Source organism: Punica granatum, chromosome 8 (assembly GCF_007655135.1).
Source record: "Punica granatum isolate Tunisia-2019 chromosome 8, ASM765513v2, whole genome shotgun sequence".
Classification (NCBI taxonomy): domain Eukaryota; kingdom Viridiplantae; phylum Streptophyta; class Magnoliopsida; order Myrtales; family Lythraceae; genus Punica; species Punica granatum.
The window spans coordinates 24297424-24324887 of NC_045134.1; the positions used below are offsets into that span (position 1 = coordinate 24297424).

At 36.8% G+C, this 27464-nt stretch overlaps 4 protein-coding genes across 4 annotated transcripts; 2 read left to right on the forward strand and 2 right to left on the reverse strand.

Annotated features, from left to right (window-relative positions):
* The first annotated feature begins 4222 nt into the window (after positions 1 to 4222).
* LOC116188238 (U-box domain-containing protein 9) lies at positions 4223 to 6751 on the forward strand. The gene is made up of 2 exons (XM_031517457.1): positions 4223 to 4845; positions 5206 to 6751. The coding sequence occupies exons 1-2, from the start codon at positions 4555 to 4557 to the stop codon at positions 6289 to 6291; spliced, it is 1377 nt and encodes a 458-aa protein (XP_031373317.1). The 5' UTR covers positions 4223 to 4554; the 3' UTR covers positions 6292 to 6751.
* Positions 6752 to 11827: 5076 nt separating this feature from the next.
* Positions 11828 to 15828, reverse strand: LOC116188431 (E3 ubiquitin-protein ligase CHIP). Its single transcript, XM_031517787.1, has 8 exons — positions 15345 to 15828; positions 14957 to 15024; positions 14769 to 14832; positions 13999 to 14070; positions 13062 to 13195; positions 12809 to 12962; positions 12421 to 12531; positions 11828 to 12315 (listed from the first exon to the last, which is right to left on the reverse strand). Exons 1-8 carry the CDS (start codon positions 15462 to 15464, stop codon positions 12190 to 12192), a joined length of 849 nt encoding a protein of 282 aa, XP_031373647.1. The 5' UTR covers positions 15465 to 15828; the 3' UTR covers positions 11828 to 12189.
* Positions 15829 to 16335: 507 nt separating this feature from the next.
* Positions 16336 to 17907, reverse strand: LOC116188432 (60S ribosomal protein L32-1). Its single transcript, XM_031517789.1, has 4 exons — positions 17849 to 17907; positions 17513 to 17607; positions 16859 to 17040; positions 16336 to 16744 (listed from the first exon to the last, which is right to left on the reverse strand). Exons 2-4 carry the CDS (start codon positions 17600 to 17602, stop codon positions 16615 to 16617), a joined length of 402 nt encoding a protein of 133 aa, XP_031373649.1. The 5' UTR covers positions 17603 to 17607; positions 17849 to 17907; the 3' UTR covers positions 16336 to 16614.
* A 6867-nt stretch (positions 17908 to 24774) lies between these two features.
* Positions 24775 to 26144, forward strand: LOC116187171 (auxin-induced in root cultures protein 12-like). The gene is made up of 2 exons (XM_031515780.1): positions 24775 to 25345; positions 25671 to 26144. Exons 1-2 carry the CDS (start codon positions 24902 to 24904, stop codon positions 25932 to 25934), a joined length of 708 nt encoding a protein of 235 aa, XP_031371640.1. The 5' UTR covers positions 24775 to 24901; the 3' UTR covers positions 25935 to 26144.
* The last annotated feature ends 1320 nt before the right edge of the window (positions 26145 to 27464 follow it).

The window sequence follows — 27464 nt, forward strand, 5'->3', positions numbered from 1 at the left end:
AACATTAAGTATACGCTATTTTCTTTTCCTTACCCATATTTCATAGATTGAGTTTTGTAAATTTGAATAATTTTAGATAAAATGATTGATCACATTGATAAGAGATAATTTAATTTAACTTTATAAGGCTAAAAATGATTATTATAATTAATTAAGTTTAATAATTCTTAATTTCTTTAAAATTATATATATTTCGTTAATAATAACATAGCAATTGCTTATAGAATTACAGAATAATAATAAGTGATTAGTAATTCTCCTTTAATGTTTTTGATATATTTTTTTAATCACAATAATAAATAATATTATTCAACTTATGCACACAAATTTGTTAAACATGTACGATCATACCCCAATTCAATGGAGGCATTCACTATTATATCCATATTTAATATGGTGAAACTTTATATATATAAAGATGATATGGTTGAATTGATTGATGAGGAAGGTCTGGTCTGAGTTTTTTTTTTATTGTACTGTGATATTAATAAGTTTATCGAATCTCGATTAATTCAGTTCAAGTGAAATATATCAAGTAACAAATAAAGCTTATTTAATGTGGACTCCTTCTAGAATCAATTCAACCGATCGACGTTTGGAAGTCCGATTTCGGCTTTGGGAGGTGAGACAGACAAAGTGGGGAAGTGGTCAGCGAGCATTTGCCCACGTGGCATGCCAGCTGTATGGCTCAAGGATTCCATGATCTCCTGGTGGAGGCATCATAAACCCCTACACATATGTATAATATATAATCTGTACGTACATGATATATATAAATATATATATGTATTATTTATAATATGCGCATTGTATTATAAGGATGGTCCATTTAGGGTCCCAATCCACGTCCTAAGTTGGTCCAATGATCTAACTGTAGTGCACTTCATTGATCAGATTCTACGGGCCGGAGGACCGTAGAAGCAGATTTGTAATCGTAGTGATGTCGTCGGCGGGATGGATTAGTTATAGCTTAAACATAACATTCTAGTAACTACAAGACGTAGTAGTAGAACTCACCATCTTTATAACTTTCATATGTAAGGAGCGCTGTCATGAGTGGGATGTGAATATTAGAATTATATGAATAACAATTATATCTGCATGATTTTCATCGGTCCTCCATGATTTTCATCAAAACATCGCATGCTAATGTTACTTTTTGTTCCGTTCATCTTTTTTTTTTCTCTCTCTCTAAATAAGAATAAGAAAAAATAAAAAGTTATCCATGAAAGTTTTCATAAAATTGAACTTATTCTAGATTATCTTGATAATCAATGTCTTAAGAGATCGTTCTGTCGACATAGTTCAACATACATCATATGACCGGCGATTTGAGAGAGTTAGGTGGCAGGGAAGAGCCGACACTGTATATTATGCCAAATTTTACGTTAAACTATACATGTGATGAGCACTCGAGATTATGAGGTCCTAACAAGTTGAATGTGACCATTACTCATATTATTATAAGTTTGGTTGAACTCGAAGGCCACATGATCAATTCGAGTCCGATAATTTTCAATACTAATTCAATGAAGAATCGTATGAAAATTCAACTTATAATATTAATCAATCGATGAAAAATCGTATAAAATTTTACATAATGTCAAGTCGATCGTCAGTTCGTAATTTTTTTTTCTTTCTTTCTTTCTTTTCGATGGCGTGAAGAGTTACAAAAGTAAAATTGTCTTTATTCACTATTGACTGGGATTAATTAGTGCGTTTTTCCTTTATGAATCATCGCTGAAAGGAAAAGCATAACCAACCGAATACTATTAATGCATCCAATCCAATTAGTCAAAAGTTATACCGACACCCTTTTACCGATTGTACTGTTCACGCCCCTGTTCAATCTCTTCTTACTTTTCCTATTATTATTATTAATTAATTAATTTTAAAAATATTCCCCTATATAAATAAAGTAAATAAATAGGTACAAGTTCTTGGATAAGAATGTCGCTGTAATTTGCTTGCAATTGGATGGAATAATTTCATTAATTAATTCAAATTGCACCACTCGTTTTAGACTACTATATTATATATATATATATATATATATATATATGCGTACATATTAATCATAAACCTCAACATTCTGAAAATTTCCGGCTAAAAAAAGTGTGTCTAAAAGATAATTATCGTTTATGATTGTCAATTTTGATCTCTTTGCAATCGTAATAAAAATTGATAGCTGAAAACTCTCTGAGTCCGTTAAATATCAAAGAAAGTCAGTCGAATTTTCTCCTTGGCTCCAAGATTATGATTATGTGTTGTAAATGATGTGCTTGGGCCTTGTGGAGGTGACAATAGATGAGTCAACTGTAATGACTGTAAAAACGAACGGTCTAAAACAAGTATGAGGATCTCACATTGGGATCTTTTGTTCAATTTGAGTCGGTATGTGCTCAAGGAGTGGGGGATTATAAGATACACAAAAAAAAAGTTGATAGGGATTATGATAAATTCTTTTGACAATATATTGGTAAATGGATAGAAAAAAAATTGAACTGAATTAATTATACCAAATATGACATTTGTAATTTTTTTTTCCGTTCATGCCTACCAAACATGCCATTTGAATCTGAGATGGTCTAATCCTAGGAGTGTCCGCCTTGCCGAAGTAGTCCGATTGCCGGCTGAGCATCATCTATCTAGTTGGTAGTCTTTTTTCGACATTCTATTTCGTCAAGAATCCTAAAAAAACAACCCTTCTATTTTGTCACGAGTCCCCCAAAAACTATGAGCAAACTTTGTTCCCTACTTAGCTCTCAATTTTTTCTTTTAAATAATTATAAAAAAAAGGCACAAACTGTCGGTAAATGCAAGTATACGCAACCAATCAAAAACTACCAAAATTTTTATTGTTTTTGACATTTCACTATGTAACAATATATTAATCACCATAAGAAGTTTCAAATTTTCCTTTAAAAAATTACTATCTGCCATATTGACCCGAATGATTTTTTGTCATTCTCCTAATTGAAATTGGAAAACGCGTTTCGTGGACATTCCTTTCCTTCCTCAAGACTACAAATAGTGGCCGGGCACTAAATGACTAATCCTAATTTGAGGTTTCCTCTTATTTCAAAAAGATTACCTTACATAGAAAAACATATGAGCCCAGATATTTATAGAACCATTACTTGATTTTCAGCATTATGAAGAAGAAAATAAACGGTACTAGACGATATTATAATGCATGATTAATCTTATTATAACTGTAGTTCTATTAAAAAACATGTCATTTGATTTTTTTTTATTTTAAAAAAAACTCTTAAAAATTTTGTCATCATAAATTATATCCCGAAAAGCACTTTCCAATCACCGCCCTTCAAACATGGTATCTCAAAAAGCAAATGGCTCGTCAAATATCTTGTTACGAATTTCAAGAGGCAACTTAGTCGTATGTTGGATTTCAAATTAGCGCTCCAGGATAAGTCAGAGTAAATGAACAATTATATCGCGTAATGGTGTTGTGTGTCTTAATCATAGAACATGTATCGTCGAATACACAATTGTTCTAGTTAGGGATAGACCAAGGATTTGGATCGCGGGGGCAAGATCGTAGGAGGAGCGAATATGATATAATTTTTTGCGAGTTGGGAGTGAATTTAAAGAATTATATCAAAAATTAAATGGTAATATAATATGAAAATTTACTTAATAGCATAAAAAATTTTAATCCTTTCAGCCTTCCCCGATGAAAATTTTGCCCAATGAAAGTTGAGAATGTTCGCTAACATCTTGAGGTTTTAGAAATTCCAAAAAGTAATAAGAAATTATCCTTTTCTCTGATAGAATCTCCCTCCAATTACAAGCAATATATCAAACTTAAATTTTTTAAAATAGAGGAAATTTTGGTAACTCGAAAATAATTTTCTTACTTTTAGCAATGTAAAGATTTAGAAATCACATCTACGGGATATTGAGAATATCATATCGACTTTTACTTTCAGTTTCATTTATCAAATATAGTTCAATATATTGCATTTGACACGGGTTCGATATGCTGCCTCACTAAGCAAGATTTCTATATCGGTTCCTGCCTCGATCCATCCCTGGTTCTAAATTCGCGTCTCTTGGACCCCATGGGTTCGTATCGTTAGTTAGGCCGACCGGGGTGAACGAGCATAAACACCGGGTGCAGGCAAAAACGCGGACCGCGTATCGAACACTTGTGGGATGTAGGGAGAGGGGATGACAATTGAACCCACTTGATCCCACCCCAAGAAAACTTAGAGAGAGAGAGAGTGACAAGTTGCAAATTCTACAACAATTCTAGAGAGAGAAAGTGAGGTGGTGGGAGAAGAGAGGAGTGCTTCTTATATTTTGTGAGAAGTCTCGAAGACTCTCTCCTCTTCACTTCATTAGAAGGAAAGAAAGTAGTGAGCCCGGAGAGGAATCGCCATAGGAAAAGAGATTCCCATTCCCCACACCTTCCAATGACTAAACCCCCACTCTCCATTCCCATTCCGTTCCCTATTCCTCTCCCCATTCCGTAACCGCGCCGTGTCGGCCACCCGGGATTCCGTTCTCAGCGGGCGGGGATCGCCTGCGATGGCCAAGACCGACGTTTTCGGCGCGGGGGACGCGGCGAGCAGGGCGATGGAGCTCAAGAAGGAACTCCAGCGGCTGGTGAGGAGCATCGCCGACGATGAGGATTACAGCCCGGAGACGATCGACCGGGCCAGGGAGGCCCTGCTCGCGCTCAGGGAGCTCAAGGGGAGGAGGTCCTCCGCCCGCTCCCCGTCCCTGAAGCTCCTAGGCGCCGTCTCGTGCCCCGAGGAGTTCCGGTGCCCTCTCTCCAAGGAGCTGATGAGGGATCCCGTGATCGTCGCCACGGGACAGGTGAGCATGAAAACACCCGACGATGTTCTCTCTCCCGTTCGGTTGCTTCGGAAATTCCAAGAAAATCGTTCCACTGGCTTCAAGTTCGTTGCTTTCTGTTCGTTGGGGGCTTAGCTAAGGGAATTCAGCATTTTTGGGTCACGAGATGCTTTGATTTGCTCGATTCCTGTGACGATTCCATTGATTGTGAAGTCGTTGATGTCGGAATTCAACCTTTGAATCGCTTGTTCTGTGTCCGTGGATTGATCTTTGAATTGCTGTTGCAGACAGATCGGTTTCGGATTAATATGTCAGCGTCGTCGAGGTTATTATGTGACTCTTTCATGTTGTTTATGGGTTGTGTGTTTTCGGTGTTTGCAGACTTATGATAGAGTGTCTATCCTGAAATGGCTCAAAGCAGGGAACAGGACATGTCCCCAAACCCAGCAAGTCCTCTCCCACACAATCCTCACTCCCAACCACCTGATAAGGGAGATGATATCGAAATGGTGCAAGGCTCAAGGGATCGAGTTGTCCGACCCTGTTCCCTACATCGACGAGGATAGAATAACGGAAGCCGATCGGGACAACTTCCTCTCTCTCCTTTCGAAGATGTCGTCCAACATCTCCGAACAGAAAGAAGCCGCAAAGGAGCTCAGGCTCTTGACCAAGAGAATGCCGTCCTTCCGTGCCCTTTTTGGGGAATCCCCTGAAGCAATCTCTCAGCTACTGAACCCTCTCTCTGCCGTCAAATCCTCGAGCAATGGTCATCTCGATCTCCAAGAAGATGTGATCACAACTCTGCTGAACCTCTCGATCCATGACAATAACAAGAAGCTTGTCGCGGAAACCCCATCAGTAATTCCACTTCTTATGGAAGCATTGAGGTCGGGAACCATCGCGACGAGGAGCAATGCAGCTGCTGCTTTATTCACGCTATCAGCTCTCGATTCAAATAAGGCACTTATCGGAAAGTCTGGTGCTCTGAGGCCCCTCCTTGATCTTTTAGAAGAAGGCCACCCATTAGCCATGACCGATGTCGCTTCGGCAATTTTTAATCTTTGCATTCTCCATGAGAACAGGGCGAGGGCTGTGAGAGAAGGTGCAGTGGGAGTGATCTTAAACAAGATTGAGAACCGTTCAAATGTTGATGAGTTGTTAGCGATACTTGCGATGCTTTCGAGCCATCAGAAGGCTATCGAGGAGATGGGAGAGCTCGGAGCTGTCCCTTGCTTGCTCAGCATTATAAGAGAGACCTCATGTGCTCGAAATAAGGAGAATTGCATTGCGATCCTCCATACTATATGCTTCAGCGATCGGACGAAGTTGAAGGACATGAGGGAAGAGGAGAGCACATATGGGACGATCTCAGAGCTTTCCCGTAGCGGGACTTCAAGAGCAAAGAGGAAAGCTAGCGGAATCCTCGAGAGATTGAACCGAACAATCAATCTCACACACACTGCATGAATAAGAAGAACTTTGCTCCGTGGGAGTTTCTGATCACTTTGCTTGTAAATTCTCCATTCCATCTTTCTCGGGTCGGCCTCTTTTCACCCACACTGTAAATTCTTCCCTTTCACCAAAGAGACTCAAACATCATGAGATGAGCTAAGTTAGCTTTCTGTGAGTAACCGAAAAGACCCGAAAAAAAGAAAGCACAGCGTTTCCCCCATATTATTACATGTTCTTCGGTTTTTTTTTTTCGTATCCTAGACGTACCGGAGTATTTTCGATCATGTGGGTCATTTTTGTATGCTTGGTAAATCGGCATGGATGGTGCTGCTAGTGCACATAAGCCTTTGCCTTTTCTTCCGTTGTACTTGGTAATATGTGTAGTTCTTCTCTTTTGGCTTCTTTCACTGTCCAAAGTCTGAGGTAGTTTGCAGCTCACGAGTTCCTTTAATTCCATTTGTACAATTTCCCTGCAGATTCTCTGTAAATATGATCATCTTCTGATGAATGTCTCATCGACATTGCTCGTTATTTTCGCCATGTTGATTTTCGCTCGATTCTCCTGAACGAATCACGATGTCAAGTTTTGTTCAGAGTGAATTATTGGATATTTTGGATTGGGAGTAGGGGCAAGGATTGAGAATGATTGGTTCGGTGTTCTGGGTTGATAAAAGCCAAAGAACTTGGCTATGGAATAATGAGAGATGGGTGTGTGATGATAGATCTATGGATGATTCCTAGAAGATGAATCAATGGATGGTGGAGGATTGAATGGAGCACTAAATTTTTGATGTGTTATGATGTGGTCCATTCAAGAAAAGTCCAAAGATATAAAAAGAAATATTCCCATTTGATAAAGGTTATTTTCTTTTTTTAAATTTTTTTAATTTTTTACTACCAGCCAATCGAAACAGTCGATTGTTGCAAGTCACCATAGAGCTTGCTCCGTCCACCGCAACGCTAAATCAAATACGTGTATTTTTTCATACCCGATCTAAATAAGAATAATCGAAAAATGAGAATAAAATTTTGCAATAATAATCTCCTTTTTGTTTAATAAAAGTTGGCAATGGTGCAGGAGAAAATTTTAAATGATCCTACCAATGATGTGGTGATGAAGAATCAATAAGATTGCTTCAATTAAGAAGACTCACTACAATTAATCGAGTGATTAGCACTTATTATTTAGTTTATTGTAATTTAATTGGTTCTTCCTCATGTCATGTGGCGAGGTAGGATCACCCAATAATCTCTCATGTGCAGTTGCCACAACACAAGGACTTGTCCTCCCACCAATTTAATTCCTTCCCCTAATTTGTAGGCGTTAAAAAGGAGTTTCTTCTATCATTAATCAATCCGCTTTGCAATAAAAGATCGAGCCAGGACAATAGCAGAAGTTGTTGAGGAGATGCTCGTTTTTCCTGTGAATTTATCTGCTACAAAGGCTCGATTTCTTGTCAAGAAAAATGTTTCTTTCCCGAGTACTTAAAATGTACATTCGACTCGTGTGAACCTACGACTCGGATAAGTTTCCCGGGTTGCTTTCAGGAATCGAAACAAGTAGAACATTCGTTCTTCGCATCGAAATTTAGTAAATAGGCCCACTTATTACCTAGAAGGGGTTAGTCACGCATGATGTTCGTGGTCTTTAAAGATAGAAACACTCGCAGGAGAGGACAGCTCATTTCCATTGATTAATGAAGGACAACGAGGTTTTTTTTCTTTTCTTTTCTCTTTTGTTGAAAGTTTAATTCAATCACGGGTTAAATGATTCTTCATGCCGAAGTTGAATCTCGTGAGGGTCGGGCAGCTAGCATGCGATATTCTCGATTATATCTTTTATAAGGCATTTCATGTGATCGTGAATCTGGCAGTCAAAATTGTAAACACTTACCATCAATTGTCGAATCATACGGAGAACGATGGTTGACTATTAATTATAATGTCAGGCATATTTAATAATTATTTCCTACTCTTAGATCCAAGTAATACTGTTATCGACGGTGGTCGTTTTTCAGTTTTAACCCGAGAAAGCATACAGTCTTTTAGTTTCGTATTCGGAACATGCAAGGGCAATATCTCTTGGTTGTAGAAGTCACCGAAAATGTATGTAATAACCCGATCCTCAGACTCATAATTGAGCTCGATCGGTCCTTAACTCCATTAAAATATCGTAACAATTTGGTTCAAGAATACAGATAATGTTAAACCTTATAGTTGGTGAAAAGAAAGACCAATCAATGTAAATCTTGCTTCTATTATAAAATTCATGCTGCTTTTATCCTTCTTTTTTTTTTCTTTTGAATTATTGTGCTCACCATAATAAGTAATTGCATAAATCCAAGTTTTTAATGCCCGAAATTATTTTCACACTTCTTTTATCTAATATCCACAATCTAATTAATCACTTCTTACCAAGTATATCAAAATTTCAACATCTTTTCTACCAGAAAGTTTAATATAGTATAATCATGAGATGTGATACAGTTAATAAACTGCATTGTTAATGAATGGACATTACTAACAACGCAAAGGTTTATGACCCATGTATCTACTGGTAAAGTTCAACCGCTTACAATCGCAATTTACTAATTGTATCAAGCCTTTTCTTTTTCTCCCTTCGAACCAAACCATACCACATGGTATGGCATTAACTATGTTTTTGTTGATTTTTACGTGCCAATCAATTTTAGCGCCAATTGGGCAATCTCTTTTTTTCTTTTTTCTTTTTTCTTTTTTCTTTTCTTTTCTTTGGGTGAGTAAATTGGCATTTAGTCAAAAAGTATATTATTATCCTCTTGCATAATAATCCCCGAGGTCTACTTTAGAATAGATAATTCATGGTCAGATCTTCTCTTCCACTACGATTCCAAAGTACATCTAAACTCATCACTAATCATAATTTTGAAGGAAATATCCCATTTTAGTTCGTCGTCTAACACCGTAAAAAACAATAAAATTTATCAAATATGGAATGCTAGACATCATCTTACAAGAGAACATTAGATCGTCGATGGAGGATCATTCACGTAATCGGCTCGGCAGATCAGATCACGCAATGTACATGTAACACTTACCAACATAGAATTGAAATTCTTCTTCTTTTTATTTTTCCCTTTTATTTGCGCGTTCGTATAATTTTTGCCGAAAGTTTGTCCAAAAGCAAATCATGTTCTTCTTATGTACTCGAGTAGATCGAAAACTACGCCGCAGATGATTCAAAGTGCCCACACCCCCCAGAGTGTCCTTTTGAAAATCACAAAGGGCAAGAATTTAATGTATGGGATATTTGTTATTATTGATTATTGATAATAGTTTTTAATTTTGGCCTTTCTTTTTATATAATTATAATACTTATGATCATATATAGTTTTATTTGCTTTATGTGCACAACTATTTCTAATATGATGACGTACCATACAATGCCATTATATTTGTGGGTGAAATGGTATAATATCACCTTTGAGTGATCGACACACATTATCCAAATATGTAATAATAATTCTCAAATAAAGTAAATTTGTCAAAGTCTGCATGATAAGAAATGGATATTCTCAAGAACTATATTTATTTTATATTAAAATCGGGATATCAAATTGAGGGGAAAATAAGAAAAATAAATTGAAGAAGGAGGTGGCTTCTGTCGAGTTCAAGCACAAAGGGGTCTACCATGTGACTTCTGGGACTGAACTTTGCCCGATCACGCCTAATATGCTTGCTGTGCACCGAACAAGAAAGTCCGATGTGAACAGTACTGTTTTTTAATGAATCCGATCAATCGTCCTTGACTGTTGATTAGGTGTCAGTTTCGTGTTCGATTCGAAGCAGTCAAGCACGTGTTTATTTCGACTCAGAAAATGGGCGGATCTTAATAGTGAAGTATGTACAGGGTAAATGTGCTAACAACAGGTCCAATGGAACATCTAAAGAACCTAAGCCCGACACGGCACGTGCATTCTTTACTGTTAATAAAACTGTCGTGAAGGTGATCTTGAAGTTACATTCTCAAGTGAAACTTAATCTGAACCCCAAATGTCAGTTTTTCAGCCGCAATGACCGTCGAGTTTTCAAATCCAGTTCCTAATGATCCGTTGTACCCGTTGCTATAACATTAGATTATTGAGACCGTTCCATGGCACAATGTAAATTAAAAAACATGGGGATGGAATGCCACAATTAATCTCAAAAGGGAGAGAGCCAATTGTGAGATTAACTAATTATTGCATTCATTCATTCATTCATTCATCGTATAATGATGGAGGTGTTGTGGTGCCAAATCATTGAAGGGGTTGATGTGATAACAAAGTGGCTCATAATTGAAATCTATGGGCTGGCTCTTTTGGAAGGGCTCCATTCAATTATATGTTGTACCCACCAATCCATCCAATCCAATCCAATTGCCTTCTACTTGAAAAAGGAGGGATTTAAGTCATGAGCTGTTCAGATTTTACGGTGTATTTGATTTTAGAGTTAAGTAGAGTTGAATTTTAATTTTAATTTGGTTGTAATGATTGTGTTGAATTATGAGAAAAATGTGAAAAAGTAATGAATAGTTAAGAAAAAGTAATGATTGTGTTGTTGAAATATGAAAAAAAGTAATGGATAGTTGAGAGAATTTAGTATTAAAAATTGAATTGAACAACTAAAAAAATTGAAGAAAAATGAAAAATTAATAATTGTGTTGTTGATTTTTATTATATAGTGAATAAAGTTAAAGTTAGAATAAAATTAAAAATTTAATTGTAAAATCAAACCGAATATTAGAACTTTTGTCAAACTCAATGTGAATTTTTTAAAGAAAAATTTCATTATGTGCCCTGTGGAGAAAACAGTCCAATCACATATGTATCCATCAACCCCATTTGATTGGAACAATGCACTGAGATCATAAGGTTATAATAATATAATAATAATTTAAAAAAAAAAAGGGGGCTAGACAATTTCTTTGTTCTTGATCCAAATTTATTCTTAGACCTGTCAATACTTCACTGTCTATGCGACCGAATGAATCCATAAGCCTCCACAGGCTCGATAAGGGGGCCGGCCCCGCAACGTGTCGGAGTTAGCTTACAGGAAATGCCGGACTGACTAGAATGAGGAGGGAAAGGGATTTGGAGGATCCATACTCCTCCATACCCTTTCTTTTCATGTGACAACTTCCGATCCCAAATATCTCAATCTAAACAAGCCAATCCACAATGCGGTTCGATTCACTTTTTCTACCCAAAATCAAGCAGGATCTGAAACTGCCCCGATCCCGAACTTCGGTTCTCATTAGAGATTTTAGGCCGATTAGGCCCCTTGAGATTTGACTGAACAAGAATTAGATCATATACTTGAAAAACTAAAACCAGTATAAGGTCCTTTGTACTAACTGAGCCAAGATCAATCCTTAAATCATCCCTGGCAGATCGAATATTTATCCCTCACAAATCCATTTTCAAGCATCTGCAATATCAGCACGTTTCCATCGTTTCCAATTTTCACTTTCCCCGTTGCCATTGGTACATAGGCACAGTATTCCCAACCTGTCCCGTCATATCACCTTATCGAAACAGCAACAGAAAAGAATACTTGCATCGAGAAAAGAGCTGATTCTTACAATGTCAATCAAACTATGCAGACTTTAAATTACCTGTTTAACACCAGACCAAAAGCTCCACACATCTATATCTGATGAAATTGTTTTTGACGTGTTTATGTACATTTCGTGACGAGACACACACCTCATGTATAGTTTTTATGCCGGGAACTATATGGGACTCAAAGATGTGAACAGAAGGATTCCATTCAAACCCAGCGGCCGAGAACCGTACCAACAGGACTCAGACACGACCCGGTCAGAATATGAAAACCTCTTCCCTTTTAGATTCGGTCCTTTCGCTCAGTTTCTCAGGATATATCAACGGGTTCTTAGTCCATCTTGTATGCCCACCCATGTTCATCTAGATATGCTTGGACTGCTGCTTTAATGGCCAGATTAGGTATCAGCTGGGAAGGACTGAGTGGCTCGTGTGTGACTGGATCGAATTTACCAACCTATAGCAGTGATCAACACGGCCTCATTTGAGATCAACTAGCAGATAAAGAAAATAATGAAAATTTTAACCGCAGATGATCAGCAGAAAAATCCCAGAACCCCACCTTCTCTAGATGTTCAAGAATCACTGCTCTCTCGTATGTTACCCCACTTGGAGTGATGACTGGATCTCGGAATGTGTCGAGGGTGATTTTACAGCAGAGATAATCAGGCACCTGAAGTTTTTGACCAATTTCTCCATAATCAGAGACAAGTCAATTAAATTAACTAAACTGGGAGAGCAAACTAATTTCAATTCTCTAGCTTCAAAATCTCCACTTTTCTTATTTTGAAACGAGAATATCCCATAAATGCTTCCTCTCCCAAGAAATGAAAAACTGAAAACCGGGAACTTTTGCCTATTCTCCAAATGAAGCAAAACTTTACATATAAATGAGAGCTGGAAAAGAAGACAGAGAAACGAACTTGCAGAAAATAACCATTATCACTAACCTCAGTTGGAGTATCCGCCTCTGCAGCTTTCCTAAATATCCGTCCCAAAAGCTCCAAGCGTTCCAAGTGAGACCTATCGAGTTCATCAACAAACCCTTCTGACTCGGAAGATTCTTTAGAGAACTTCTCTTTGAGAGCCACCTCACAAGCATCCCTGAGAATGCAGAACAAATGGTTGTGAATACAACACAATCGCATGTTCACCCAGTTTCATATCAGAACTGAGAACTCTAAGGTCATAAGAGTTGCATACTTTAAGCTTTGGAGATTCCAAGAACGTTCGGTAGATGCGTGCTCCCACTCTAAATACTTTGCTTTTGCAAGCTCTTGCCATATTGTCTCTACCATATAACTCCTAGGGTTGGCACCCCTCCCAAGATCCAAAGCCTGATATAAGATTATAGTAAGACTAAATAACTTCATGTGGATCTGTATTTTTTTCTTTTTTGATTTGACATGGAAGATAAGACCACGACTAAAACAATCAAAATCCACAGCTGCATCTTATAAATTTTTCACTCATCAATGATTGTAGATTTACAAAACTTAATACTGCCACTGGGACTGGGACTCCCACTTTGTTCTCAAATGGCTAAGTATGATCACACAATTGAAATCTTTTGAAATTCAAGCCAACATATGGACCTACTATTAGAATTCTAAAAACAACCATAGATAACGCTTAAAGTCAAGATCACTCTCAGCACAAAATGAATGAAGAACTAGCTCACTGTACATCCTCATTTCCATCAAAGTTAACAGCAGTCAGTCACCACTCCCTACTGCTTCAAACTTATTGTCTATAAACGTATTTGCTCAAAAACCAATACAATAAAACAAGCAAACCTACTTATCTAGTCACTAGCACATGAACCCAAAATCACACAATCTTTGCCACCCAAGGAACTTGGTCAACCAAAAAGATGAGCCCCTTAACACAATTTGCTGATATTAATAAAAAAAGAAACCGTCAACATCAATTACTTATGGATGAATCACACAATAAAAACTCAAAACACAAAGAGAATATCAAATATACACAGGTAATAAGGCAATGCTTTGTTATTTTCACTATCTTCGTGCTTTAGCATCTATTTTATGGATAGAAATTTCTAGCTCATACAGCACATCAATGGCAATGCTAATATCACTAACATACAAATGAAACTGGATATAAAATTTCTGCATACTCTTTCCAGTTGCTTGACTCCTTCGGCATATTCCTGCTTCTTCAGTAATGCCAGTCCCAGAAGATAATGAGCCTGTAAGGCAGGAAAAAAAAGAAAAAAAGGGAAAAAAAAAATGGAACTGTGACATGACTATTCAAGAAAAAGAGACAATGGTTAAAGCAGCATATGAACTTTTTTTGAGAATAAGATTCTTATGGACAGCTTAATAAAACTTAACATAAGCAAATCATAAGTAAATTAATTGGACATCTTCTAAGGCAGCTATGGTAACATCCAACTTTAACATATTTACTGTTTTCTTAACTAGCCGCAAGCGACCTCGGACAGTAGATCAGTCCATGGTAATGATTAATATTTTGTTACCTGAATTACATGCTTTCATATGCAACACTACTAACTACCAAAGAAAATGTGTATCGACTGCTGTTATCCCTAGGACGCTATCCATTCTAAAAGGTAATTGAGTATTCCATAATCCAAGAAACTAAAGAATAACAGCTTGCCCGAAGCAATACCCTGTAGTACTACGTCATTAAGAGCTTCAAGGGGAAAAAAATGAAAGCTGCATTCACACCGGCCAAAGGCCCATAACCTTTCAATCCAAGTGCAGGTCAAAGATCTTGACTGAGATTACTAATAAATCAATCTACAAGTCCTCCAACATCCAGGGTGCAATATTGAACGCTTGGAAATAACAGGGAGGCCAGAAGCCGTGAGAGGGAAATATTTGCACTACGAGATTCTATGAAAAGATAGGACTCCGTATCTACCTTGACTGACTTGTGATCAAGTTGAAGTGCTTTCCTCGAATCCTCCTCGAGCCTCGACCAATCACTGAAAGAACACAACCCACAAATGAAAGCCCATTTCACTATAATAAAAACATAATAAAGAGAAGAGATGCAAACTTTAAACAAGAAAAAGAGAAAAAGGAAAAGGTTTCAGGAACCGTACATACTTCCGCTTGAGATGGCAAAGAGCACGATTCGTCCAGTAGATAGGCACGTCCGGGCACAAAGTTATCGCCTTGACATTTCAATAACAAGAAGCAATTAAAAAACTTAACCTAGATCATGAATAAAGCATTGTCTAGCAAATGGGAAAAATCAAAACTGCAAAAGGGCAATTGCTCCTTGTTTCTGGCGATAAATCGAACCGAGATACTGGCCATTTCCCTCCAGTAATCACCAAACAATTTCAAAATCATGAAATGGTAGCAAGAAATTCGCAAGGAAGCAGCAAACCTTCCGAAAACCCTAGGCACCCAATGTACAGCAGAATCGAGAATGACCCAATTCAACCCTAACAGGAAAGGCTATGAGGGGGAGAGAAATGAAAGAACTTACCTCGGTGTAAGCGTCGATGGCGGCGCCGAACCGTTTCCGCTGGTAGTAATCGTTGCCGTCCCTCTTCAACCTCTCCGCCTGAATCCCCGCTGCCGCAAGAGCCGCCGCGTCTGGTCCCATTTCCCTCCCTCTCTCTCTCTCTCTCTCTCTAAACCCTCTTCGCGGTCAGTCACGTTCAAATTCCTGACCCTGTTGCGTCGCGTTTGGTAGTTGTCGAAATGCAAGGTTTTTCCCTCTAGAACTTTCTCGTCAAAATCCGAACGAAAGCGACAGAAAACGAACGACCCTTTGAGGCCCGCCTGAGGAATCAGGTCGGTGGCGTGGTTGATCGGATATTTTCTTCCCACCGCCACCGGCGCAACAGATCTCCGGTCGGAGGATGGGAGAGGGAAAGCTCCAGGAAAATGCGAAATTGCGAATACGTGAACGGGAAAAATCGAATTCTTTTTCTTTTTTTCTTTTATTTTTTGTTGGCTAATTTTTTTCAATGAAATTCTTGAGTAAAATGGAAAAATCAAACTTCCCAGGGAAAGGAACTTCCAGAAATGTTTTTTTTTTTAAGTCAGTTTATCAGTACTCATTTCCCTATTTATTATTTTATTTTTTGATTATAACGAGTAGCTAGGACAAATCTATAAATGGAACAGAAGGAAAAACAAAAACATATGAAAAAATCCGACCGCCGAAAATCAAACATGAACTCCGTTTTTTTTTTGCTCGACATGGAACTTTTGTTTCTTACTAACGGTTTTCTCCATTTTTTTTTCCATTTTTTTCATTTTTATATAATACTCATATATTTATTTATTTATCGCATGTAACTAGGATTTTGATGAGTCATTCCATATGGTTCAGCCCATGTTTGGGAGCAATCGAATCACGATGACTCAAGCAGATCATGGAATGATCAAAGCAATGCACATGTTTGTAACTGCTCCGTTACAGAGCTCATCTAAGCACCACCCGATCGGGTCTCATCCACACCAATACATCGATCGCATCATGTTGCATTTCATACTGATCTCAAACAAAAATGGTACAGGACACAATATTGGAAGCATTAAGGCACTAACATAAAGCATGCGTTTCAGTAGCTGAATCATCATCCCTCAGATCTTTAACAAAGCAAAAACTAGAAGAGGTTGACTCACCAAAACCAAAAGCAAAACGAGTAGACAGAAAAATTTTGATATGTTCACACGGATGTGCGCTAATACATTAAAAGTGCCGATATACCACAGAAACTTGCAGGAAACTATTGCATCTAAGCTCACTCGTCCTCCTGGCTCCTCAACCTGGCCAACTTGTTCGTCAACACGACATCAAGCTGTGCTGCACGCTCGACAATCTCCTTCCTCTTCTTCGTAGACACATTGTGAGCAATCTCGGCACAGTAAGTCCTACCAAGACATTGACACCCAATCAGCAATGAGGATCCACTACAAAATTCCATAAAAGGTCTACAAAATTTGTATAATAAACATCTGGCAGCGTTTGGACCTAAGAGCCTGTACCTGTTGTGCATCATCAAGAGCTCCAGTTCACTCACGTTGTGCACAACAAACTTCTTGAACCCATTGGGAAGGTAGTGGCGGGTCTTCTTGTCCGACCCATACCCGATGTTGGGCATCAGGGTGCATCCCTTAAACTTCCTCCTCACACGCGAGTCAATACCCTTGGGCCTTCGCCAGTTTGGCTGCACTCACAGTTTACCATGGAACAGATAATCAACCAACAAGGCCCTAGGGGTTCAACTCGTAAGCAAAGACAAGTAGTTCAAAAGCAAACATCTTCTCTTACATTTCAACATCAGAAACAGTTCTTCCTCGCTAATGAATGGATAACCCTCGCAGGATCATCAGCAGGTGAAAATAAGTTTCAACAGATTGCTAGTACACATCATTTACATCACCCTGCTATCCTCAAGAACCGATGGTCCTCGAATAAAACATATATGCTAGAGCTGCTACCGCATATCTTATCACACGACTCTAATCCATATTTTAACCCTAGGACTCGGCTTCGTTAGTTCATATACTTCGATATAAACTACACGATTCTCGTTAGCCCAATAATGTTAAATTGAACCATCACAGGGATTTGCAGAGCAGATGATAACCGATGCCATTGCAGTAACCACAGCGAATGTAAAAATGGAAAATTCATACCTTCACTGAAATCTTCCTGTCGCTCTGGGGTCTCTTGAACTTCTTCACGCGCTTCTTCACAATCTTCTTCGAGAGCAGCGGAACCGCCATTTTTCCTGCAGCTCTCAAGTATTAGAAATACAACTCTCAAGTTCAAATTGCAAAATTTTCAACTTCATTTGCGACATAAACGACTCATCCATGAGCAAGAAAAATTCGAAATGGACGAGATCATGAGTTGCTAACTGAAGGATATCGACGTAAGATGTCAATCAAAAGCTGAAGAACTTCAATTACGGTGAGACTAGATTATAGAATCAGCGAGAATCGGAGAAGGCTGAGATTAGGGTTTCGAACCTGCTTCAGACGCCGCTGTGCCACTGAAAACTCCGAGTGGGGGATGGAAGGGGGAAATAGGGTTTCGAGCTACTCTTTTATGCCAGCTGGTGAGCTTGAATTTGGGCTTTCGGGCCCACCCATGTGGCCCATAATTCTGTGGGCCTTCCAACAGAAGCCCATGGTCAATAAAAGCCATGGTGGGCCTTCGGCAAGACGGGCAAAAGCTTATCAACCCATGAACAACTTCAGTTTACTCTGCAAAAAACCACAAGATATGGTGCAATCGGGAAACCGCACTGTCATTAGGCAAACTTTACATGCAAAGTAAAGGTTCAAAAGTCACTGGAAGCACTTCTTGTCCGAGCCAACTGATGCTCCAGTGACAGGTAGGCTAAGCCAATAGGTTGTGGCCTGTGTGAGAGAGGAAATTGCATCGGTAGAAAGTCTCACGAGAGTAATGGTGCTTGATTTCACATAGTAGAAAACTTGATGGACTTTGAATGATAAAAAGAGATGAGTTTTGTACTGCGAACGGTTGTTTCTTTATCAGTGAGATCATAAGGTGCCCCGTATCCTATTGATTGCGATATATATCTATATATTCCTTGATGGGGTATCGATTTGGCCTAAACAACGATGTGTTTTCAGTTTGTTTTGAACTCTTGTATTATAAGTAAAGTTCAATCACATTATATCTCGCGTTTAAAAAAGATGGTAAGTAATATCTTTCTTGGGGCTGGTTAATTTTCTGGAAATATACGTACATATGAATGGTCCATACGGAAAAAGAAAAGGGAGAAGAAAAGAGATTAGACACATGAACGAGTCATCTATTTAGTATGTTTTGAAATAAGAATTGATGAAGGGTGTTGAAAATGGTAATGTGAAAGCTTGTTTAGGAGCAAAAGAGGAAGTCGAAAATAGAGAGACATCGAAAGCTTGTTTACGGTAGAATAAGGAAGGCTAATAGCCTTGGAATAACCACTGCAAGCTTTTCAGCCACTTAGTAAACACTATTACATCATGACAATAAAGTTTTGCATGTAATTGATATATCACGCATATCACGTGATATTGTATAATCAAGACTCAACAAAAAAATTCTTATATTTTTTTAAACTACACGGCTTGTTATAGATTTGATATCATTTATGCTGATGTTTTGAACAAAAATTGACTTGAAATACTCGCCACGACATATACTCGTTACACATTCTCCATTCCGACATATATTATATATTAATCTTAAGATCTCTCAATCTTAACAACACTCGAACCAAACCCCCACCGATAGTGTTGAGAGAACTTATCCTATTTCAAGTCAAATTCTCCCCATATTGCTTCAACCAAAATGAACAAATAAATAAATAATTCTCCGCATGCGGCATGGCGGGGCCGGACAATAAGACGCGCGCGCCTAGCTATACATGCATGCATGTTGTGGTTAAAAATGCATCATACTTAAGTCTATTGGCAATGCACGGTCCATCCGAGAAGTCGGCAAGATGCATGACTTTCCAAGAGTCACCCACGCCCCCTTTTTCTTATTTCACACCAGGGATGGATTTAGGGAGCAGAAGGGGTCGCCTCCTTAGACTCGAGAAAAATTACAAAATTTCTATTAAAATGTGTCGAGTTTATCAATTTTTCAATGAAATTATTATATTTCCTCTCGACTTTATGATATAAAATTTCTTTGAACTTCGTTCTCTTGAACAAAATTTCTAGATTTGTCCCAATTTTACACCATTCATTAGTTGAAATAGTTGAAAAAAGTTCATATAGACTAAACTAAAGGGATACTTCTGAATTATCTTGGAGTCCGTGTTTGGCCGCACATTTGAATATGCCATGTAGTTTACGTTATTCGATCGAACTTATTGAGCGCTTATGAGACATGATATATGTGATAATACACAATAATAGTGACATTAATAATAACAATAATGATACTAAGCTACATGAGACAATAGACTGGTCCTACCCCTCCTTCAAGGAAAGTATGAACGCTCGACACCGACTCTCTGACCCCGAAACGAACGGAACTCTCTTTATTAGTAAACTAAAAAGTTGACTTGGAAGGAATGGGTATGATAATTCAATCTAAGTTTGATTTTTCAGTGAGATCACATGTTGAATTTATCTTATTATATTAGGCGAATTATTCTTGTCCTGATGTTGATTAATCTTCGTCACAAAGTTCTAAGTTTCGAATCCCTTCACTGCATGCATGCAAATTTTGTCTACTATTAGAGCAATTTATCAAGCATACAATTATCGAAGTCTTTTTATGGATAGTTGCGAATGTTAGGGAGAGAATCTCAACTCGGCATCCACGCTACGCATAAGAGCGTATACCAAACGTTATTCCACGTTGAACAAATAAGAACTCACCGGATTTATCAGAGGATTAGTTACCGTCATCTAATAGTATTAACATTTGTGAAATTTTGCCCCGATTCATTGTAAATCCATGAAAATTTTAATATGAAAAAAAGAGTGTAGAACAGTGACGCATATTCTCATTTGTCAACAAAGAGGTTATATATTCGATTCTTGTGCCATTTTAATACTTATTGGAATGAACGAAATATAATTGAGAAATTACCGTGATTCTTCCAATCAAATGTGGAATGGAGAGGCGTCAAAAGTAATCGTACTTTATCGTGTTCCGAATAAACTTTCCACAAGAAATTGTCTCGGCCATTTCTTTTGTTCCACGCTGCTGTGATGTCCACATTCATTCTCTTTTAGAAAACAGGTGTGAAATTCTATACAATCGACTAGAGGGAAAAAAAAATAGAGAAAAGAATGTGATCAGTCCAACATATATCTATATGTATATATATATATTGGGTCAAACAAAAATGTCAAATATAATCGGTAGGAACGTATCTAAGCAATGACTAAATAATATATGGGCAAGTTGAATCATCAGATCTGAAAAAATATTTTGATAAAAGTGCAAGCATATGCCCATTAAATGCGAAGGTATGCATGTCAAAAATTTTTATTTTGATCTGAGGATTAATTAATCCTATATATGTGTATATATTCCATTCTTATAAGAAAAATTAGGCTATTTAACCTGTGTATTTCGAGAATTTTGTAAAAAAATAATAATTATAACACGTTTGATATTAAGACAATTATTGATATTGATTTATAATTCATATTAATATATAGAAAATAGAAAAATTGTTCTTATACTATATAAATTTCATACCCAATCTAGATAATAGTAAGTAAAGAGCTCATAAACAAATAACTCATGTAAAATATTTTATAGACATGATTTCAATTATCAATTCAATTTGTAAGAAAATAATTATAAAATTTAAAAAATTCCTAGTGAGTTTATTATTAATGAAAGATTAATAATCATAGAGAGGTTTACTTAATTTAAATTTTATAAGACTAATAATGATTGTTAAAATTAATTAAGTAAAATTTAATTATTCTTAATGTCTTTAAAATTATATATATTTATTAATACAATAGAATTTCCTTATAAAATAACAATAAGTGATTAAAATTTACTAATGAAATATATAAAATATCAATAAGTGATTAGAATTCTTCTTTAATGTTTCTTTTAGATATATTTTCTGAAATTATAATAATAATTAATGTTATTCAATTTCTATATAACATACTAATTTATTATACATTCACAATTCTATCTCTATTTAATAGGATGACATACAACTTTATATATATATCGATGGAATTGCATTAATGTCATATCTTCATGGCACATATTCTTATCATCTCTTCCAGTTCTTGATCCTCCATTAATCTCATATGTCACCATGAGGTATATTACCATCAAAAGTGGTCTATAATCAATGTCCGCATGCAATATCGTGTTCTCATATAAGCTGGTAAAAACATGCGGTGGAATATAATCATGTTAGCTGGATTAATTGGGAGGTAAAATTTAATTATTTTTTTTCAATTATAGGGAAGGCATATGAGTTTAGTACAATAAAATACAAATGTTAATACATAATAAAGGGATACTGGTAATCTCATCAAGTGGTTCCAAATAATCAAGACGTTCTAGATTCAATAACCAGATTGACTATCCGTATCCATTTATTAATTATCAGGATTTTTATTTCATTATACTAGATTTACGGGTCTTTCTTGTAATTAGGAAAAAAATTAAAATAAAGTTAACGTAGTGGAAATGTGTAAAGGGGAAGATAACCAGTTCTTTTTATAGAAGAAGCTTCTATTTAGGGAAATTGAGCTTGAACTCTAACCCGAAAGAATCATATGAAATTCCACCGAAAAAAGAATCATATGAAAAGAAATCTTTCTTGTAGATGGGTTTACTTTCCTCCATGTTGAATATGGAAGCAATTGAGCGATGTGGGCTTGCTTTGAGGTGAGTGACTTACCAGACACCACTAGGGAGAAAGAAGGGGAAAAAAAAACCTTAATTGTGAAATACCAATTTAATTTTTTTTAATTTCATACTTTTTATATCTAAATATTGGAATGTAGGAGATTTCGCATTTTCTTGAAATATGTATACTGATTTTCCAAAAAGCACTTCTTATTTAATTAAGTTAATTATGAAAAATGTTTGACTTAAATGAAATTAGTTGATATTTGCGAATTGTGCATTAACTTTTTGTCAATTTACACTACAACATAATTAATTATACAAATTAAAAAATATTTATGCCAAAAAATATTTATACTGTTAAGCAGATATGACATAAAAATTATGAGTAAGAAATCAAAAGAAGTGGATCACCACGACAAACGAATACTTCACTTATCTTATATAAATGCAAATAATATATTTGTGGCTAGGGAGGCAATGTTCCAGTAATATTTACAGTTATATACAAAGAGTGGGAGACATCATGTAGGATTGATTAGGTAGTAGAGAACAGCTATCGCGGGAAAATATGGTATGCAAAATGAATTTTCATGTCAAGCGCATTGAATTCGAACAAATATGTCATATCTTGAGAAATCTTTTTCAATTTTTGAAAAAATCTTTTAATTTTTTTTAAAAAACTGGATTTATACATAAGTTTTTACAAAAAATAGCAACATAATATCAGTTCATCCATCTTCATATTCTTTCTATTCGTCTAGCTACTTTAAAGTTGAGCAAGAGAAGATACATAAAGAGGAGATTCACGCAAAATATTAATCAGGTCAGTATTTTTTATGATTTTCTATATTAACAATGATGTCACAATTTTAACAGTAAAGTGTTCTGATATTTTTATTCACTAACATTTCGAACAAAAATTTAACTTTTTAATTAATATTGTACTTCGTTATAATATTATTGTTGTTATTCTGCGGGTTGTGCGAGCCAGTCATGTACTTTATATGATATCTCTGACCACAATCAGCGTATTTTCCTTTGTGAAATTACCAAGTGTACTTCATCTATTGCCTCATAATATATTTCTATGAGTTAAAAGGGAAATATACAATTTCTTTCCAGGTAAAAGCTTTTTTGAGAAAAGAAAAGCAATCCACAATTTAAAGAAAAGCATTCTCACTTTCTCGAAATATATATACTAATAATTCATTTTTAAATGCCTGAATTTCTGGTATTAGGAGAAAAAACTAATATATATATATATATATTTTTTTTATAACAAGGAATTTATTCTCTTTAGGCCCATAAACACCATACAAGTCCATGGATTCAGCTAAGTTCATATATAAGTACATGTGTAGGTGGTCTCACTAAGGGCTATGCGCGCAAGGGGAGATTCGAATTTACGACCTTGTGAACCACTTACAAAGCATACGTACGTTCTAATCATTTGCGATAATCTTGAGGTTAAATTTATCTAATTTTAGTGTAATAAATTGCAAAAAGTCGTGGAGCTAGCTAATTCACTTGAACACGAAGTTACACTCTTCCACATGAGTCTTCCTTGATCAGCGCATCGGATAAGTCAAAGTAAAGCAACATTAAGCATGAAAATGGCCAGCTAAACATAGGAGAGATAAGTTGGAGTCAATTTTTCTTTTCCTTATATACCAGGTAACTAAAGTTTAAGAAGAACTTGACGAAAATGGAGACGTTTTTACCCGTAAAAAAGTATAAGGATAATGAAACAAATTAATAAAAATTTTAAAGAATCAACAAAATTTTGAGCAAGACCAAAGTTCCTCGTCAAAGAGAAATTGCGGTAATCGCATGTGATAGCAGTCACTCTTGAAATGAAAATAAGAGATTTCGAATTCGATTAGGATCATTTACAAGCACATTGCCTCTCATTGAATAAAGCGATTGCATGTAGCTCATGGGCAATTCTGCTAGTGGCTGAAGCCCCCACATATCTTCTTCAGAGAAGAAGTGACCAATTACGACACCATTGGAAATTTCGAGGATCCGTGGGAAAACGATGCAACAATCATGCGATGAAAACTTGAAAGGCGACATAAAATATTTTTGTCCCTTCAAAAAAGGCTTTTAGTCAAAACCAGAAGTTGCCCAATACATGCCCTACTAAAAGGGCATCGGATATATTACACAAATTTTGCCGTGCATCTCTAAAAAAGTCCGGTCTCATTTTTCTTTTTTCTTTTTTTCACTTTTAGAATAACCTTTTTGTAACGTGAATGTCACGATAAAAACATTGATTTGATGACTGAGATTGATCCGGGGATAGATTAGAGAAAATTACAAATAGTGGACAGGTTTCACACAATCTAATATAATTGAATTTCACATTTAACCAAACCTATGCAGCCATATAAGTGAATATATGGTAACTCTGTAAATTGAGGTTTCACGATATGCTCATCCATTCGAATTTGATAAGCGAATATTAGATATATGAAATCCACGAAATTTCCACCATATCCTAGATAGCTAAGCAAACTAACAATTTATAGCAGAAGATTAATTGCTGATTTAAAAAAGGAAAAAAAAGGACATTTCCATTTTCATTGGAACGTTGCCTAAACGGTCCCCTCTCCCTCTATATAGTTCCTCCACATATCTCTCACATACTATGCCAAAGCTTTGAACTACGCAGTTCTGCTCTGCATCCATTGTGAAGAAGAACAACCACAACAATGGCAGCCGCGGCGGCAGCGCGTATCTCTCTCCTCCTCGGCCTCGCCGTACTCTCGGCCCTTGTCGGCCCCTCGCATTCCCTCGATTGCGGTTCCCAGAAGTTCTCCAACAGCAGGGTCTTCTCCAACTGCTCTGACCTCCCAAAGCTAGACGCCCACCTTCACTACACCTACAATGCTTCCAACTCCTCCCTCTCCATTGCCTTCACTGCCGCCCCGGCCAATGGCGGTGCGTGGGTGTCCTGGGCCATCAACCCCACTCTGACGGGCATGGTCGGGAGCCAGGCCCTCATGGCTCTGAAGCTCTCCGACGGCTCCATCATTGCCAAGACCTACAACATCTCGTCCTACCGGTCCATTGTCGAGTCCAAGCTCTCCTTCGACGTGTGGGACCTCACCGCCGAGGCCTCTAATGGCGCTATGACCATTTTCGCCTCCTTGAAGGTACGGGCATTGCGGGAACTCCTTTTCTCCGAGAAAACTGTTTCCAATATAAATTCCGGGAAAATGTTCTTCCGGAACATTGTTTCTCAATCTTTTCATTTCATGAAATATTAACATTTTACATATTATAGAGCAAAGACTATTTTCTTGGTGAAATTGTGGTTTTGAGAATACATACATAAAGGGAATTATTGGATCAAGTTTTTATTAGATTGGTCTCAACTGCAGAGGATCCAAATCTCTCGATTCTCGATTCCGAGTCCGGTTTTACCTTTTATCAGAAATTGCCTAATAACACAAAAAAATTACATTCCTATTGTTGCAGGTGCCGGAAAATACGACCACCTTGAACCAGGTGTGGCAGGTCGGCGGTGTCGTCAACGGGACCCAGCCGTCGATCCATCCCCTGGAGGCGGAGAACAAGGAATCCAAGTCAAAGCTGACACTGGCATCCTCCACTGGCACCAGCCCCATCTCCCCCCCTGCCCCAGCACCTTCTCACTCCGATGCGGCCCCGATGTTCCGATCGGGTGGTCTTGGTCTCATTTCTGGGCTTGCTCTGTTGGTCGGGAGCGCTATACTGTCGTAAGATATGGGTCTTATAATGCGCTAAGCCGAGAAAATGGGAATAAGCAGTTGATATTATGTCTCTATGATTTATTATCTTCTTCTTCGATATTTTGTGGACAGTTTAGGGAGATATATAGTTGTGCTTTTGTCGTTTCTCTTATTTTCCATTGTCAATGCAAACATTTAAGAAAAACTTGAGGTGTTTATTTTATTTTATTTTTCCGCTGGATACACTCTCTCTCTCTCCCCCTGTTTTTTTTTTTCCCCTTTAATGGAGGTGTTTACTTCTTAGTTCCCCTTCTTTGTTGCTTTGATAACATTAGTTTTCAAGGAATCCGCGGGCTAGTAAAGAAGAAAAATTCTAAATTATCATATTTAGTAAAGTATTAAATAAAGAAAAATAAAGGAATGAAAGTCTGACTGACGAGAATGAAGGGAAAATATATATTTGCATAAAAAAAAGGAAGGTAATCTCTCTCGATAACGGGAGCTCGGTTTTGGGGTTAGTTTCAAATCTCCCCTGCCCTTTGGGATGATCCTCGCCAATTAAATCGTATAAAATAAGAAAATTAACGCTAATCACTCGGATAATTGCATAATTATTTTTCATTAAAAAATTCTTATTAGTTTTTTCTCGCAACGTCAATGTGAGGTATGAACATTTAAGATTTTCTCTGCTCGAGAAAGTATTGTGTACAATGGGTTCATATGACGGTGTGTCACGAGACACAAAAAAAAAAAATTGTCAATAGTAAATTTTTTTTTGTGATATTTCTAAAAATAATATCGAGAAACGACTGTTGCGATATTATCATGTAATATACTCATTACATATAAGACTTTCTCGATATGATACCATGAATTACAAACATATTTCTTGATATTTTCCAAATGAATAAATATAAAGTTTTTTATTTGGTGAGCTGATGATGCTTAAATTTGAGAATTGACTTGGCTCTAATCACAAAATCCCTTCCATAGATTTGGAGGTCTTACAAATCCATCCATATGGAGCATAATTTACCAACTATATTATATCTCCTGATTATTTCAGGAGATGCTTTTGACTTTTAGTGCCTTCTCTAAAATTATATTGCAGAACCGTTGAATTATTATGGTGAGGATTTAATGAGGGATGGATTGACAGGAGCTAAGGAAGACAATGGCCCTCTCTAAAATTTTCACACTATAAGAAAATTTTCTTTTAGTTTTCGAATTTTGATAAAATTTATTATATTCACCTACAAATTCAAAAAAACCATCTTACTATTTTTGTCCCCTCAAGAATCTCCCCCGCTCAACTAAATATTCAATAGTATTACTAATCCACTTTAAATGAATAATAACCAATCAAAATGTGTGTAAATGAAAGTATGTGGAACTACTTTAGGGAATGTTTACCACTTACATACATTTTATTGGTTGTTACACAACCACTTGACTAAGTAATACTCGTCGAATATTTATTTCGCCCCCTCTTATTCCCAATCTTGACCCAGTCCCTGGATGTAATATGCTACATTCAAAGTTTAGGAAATATTATTAACAT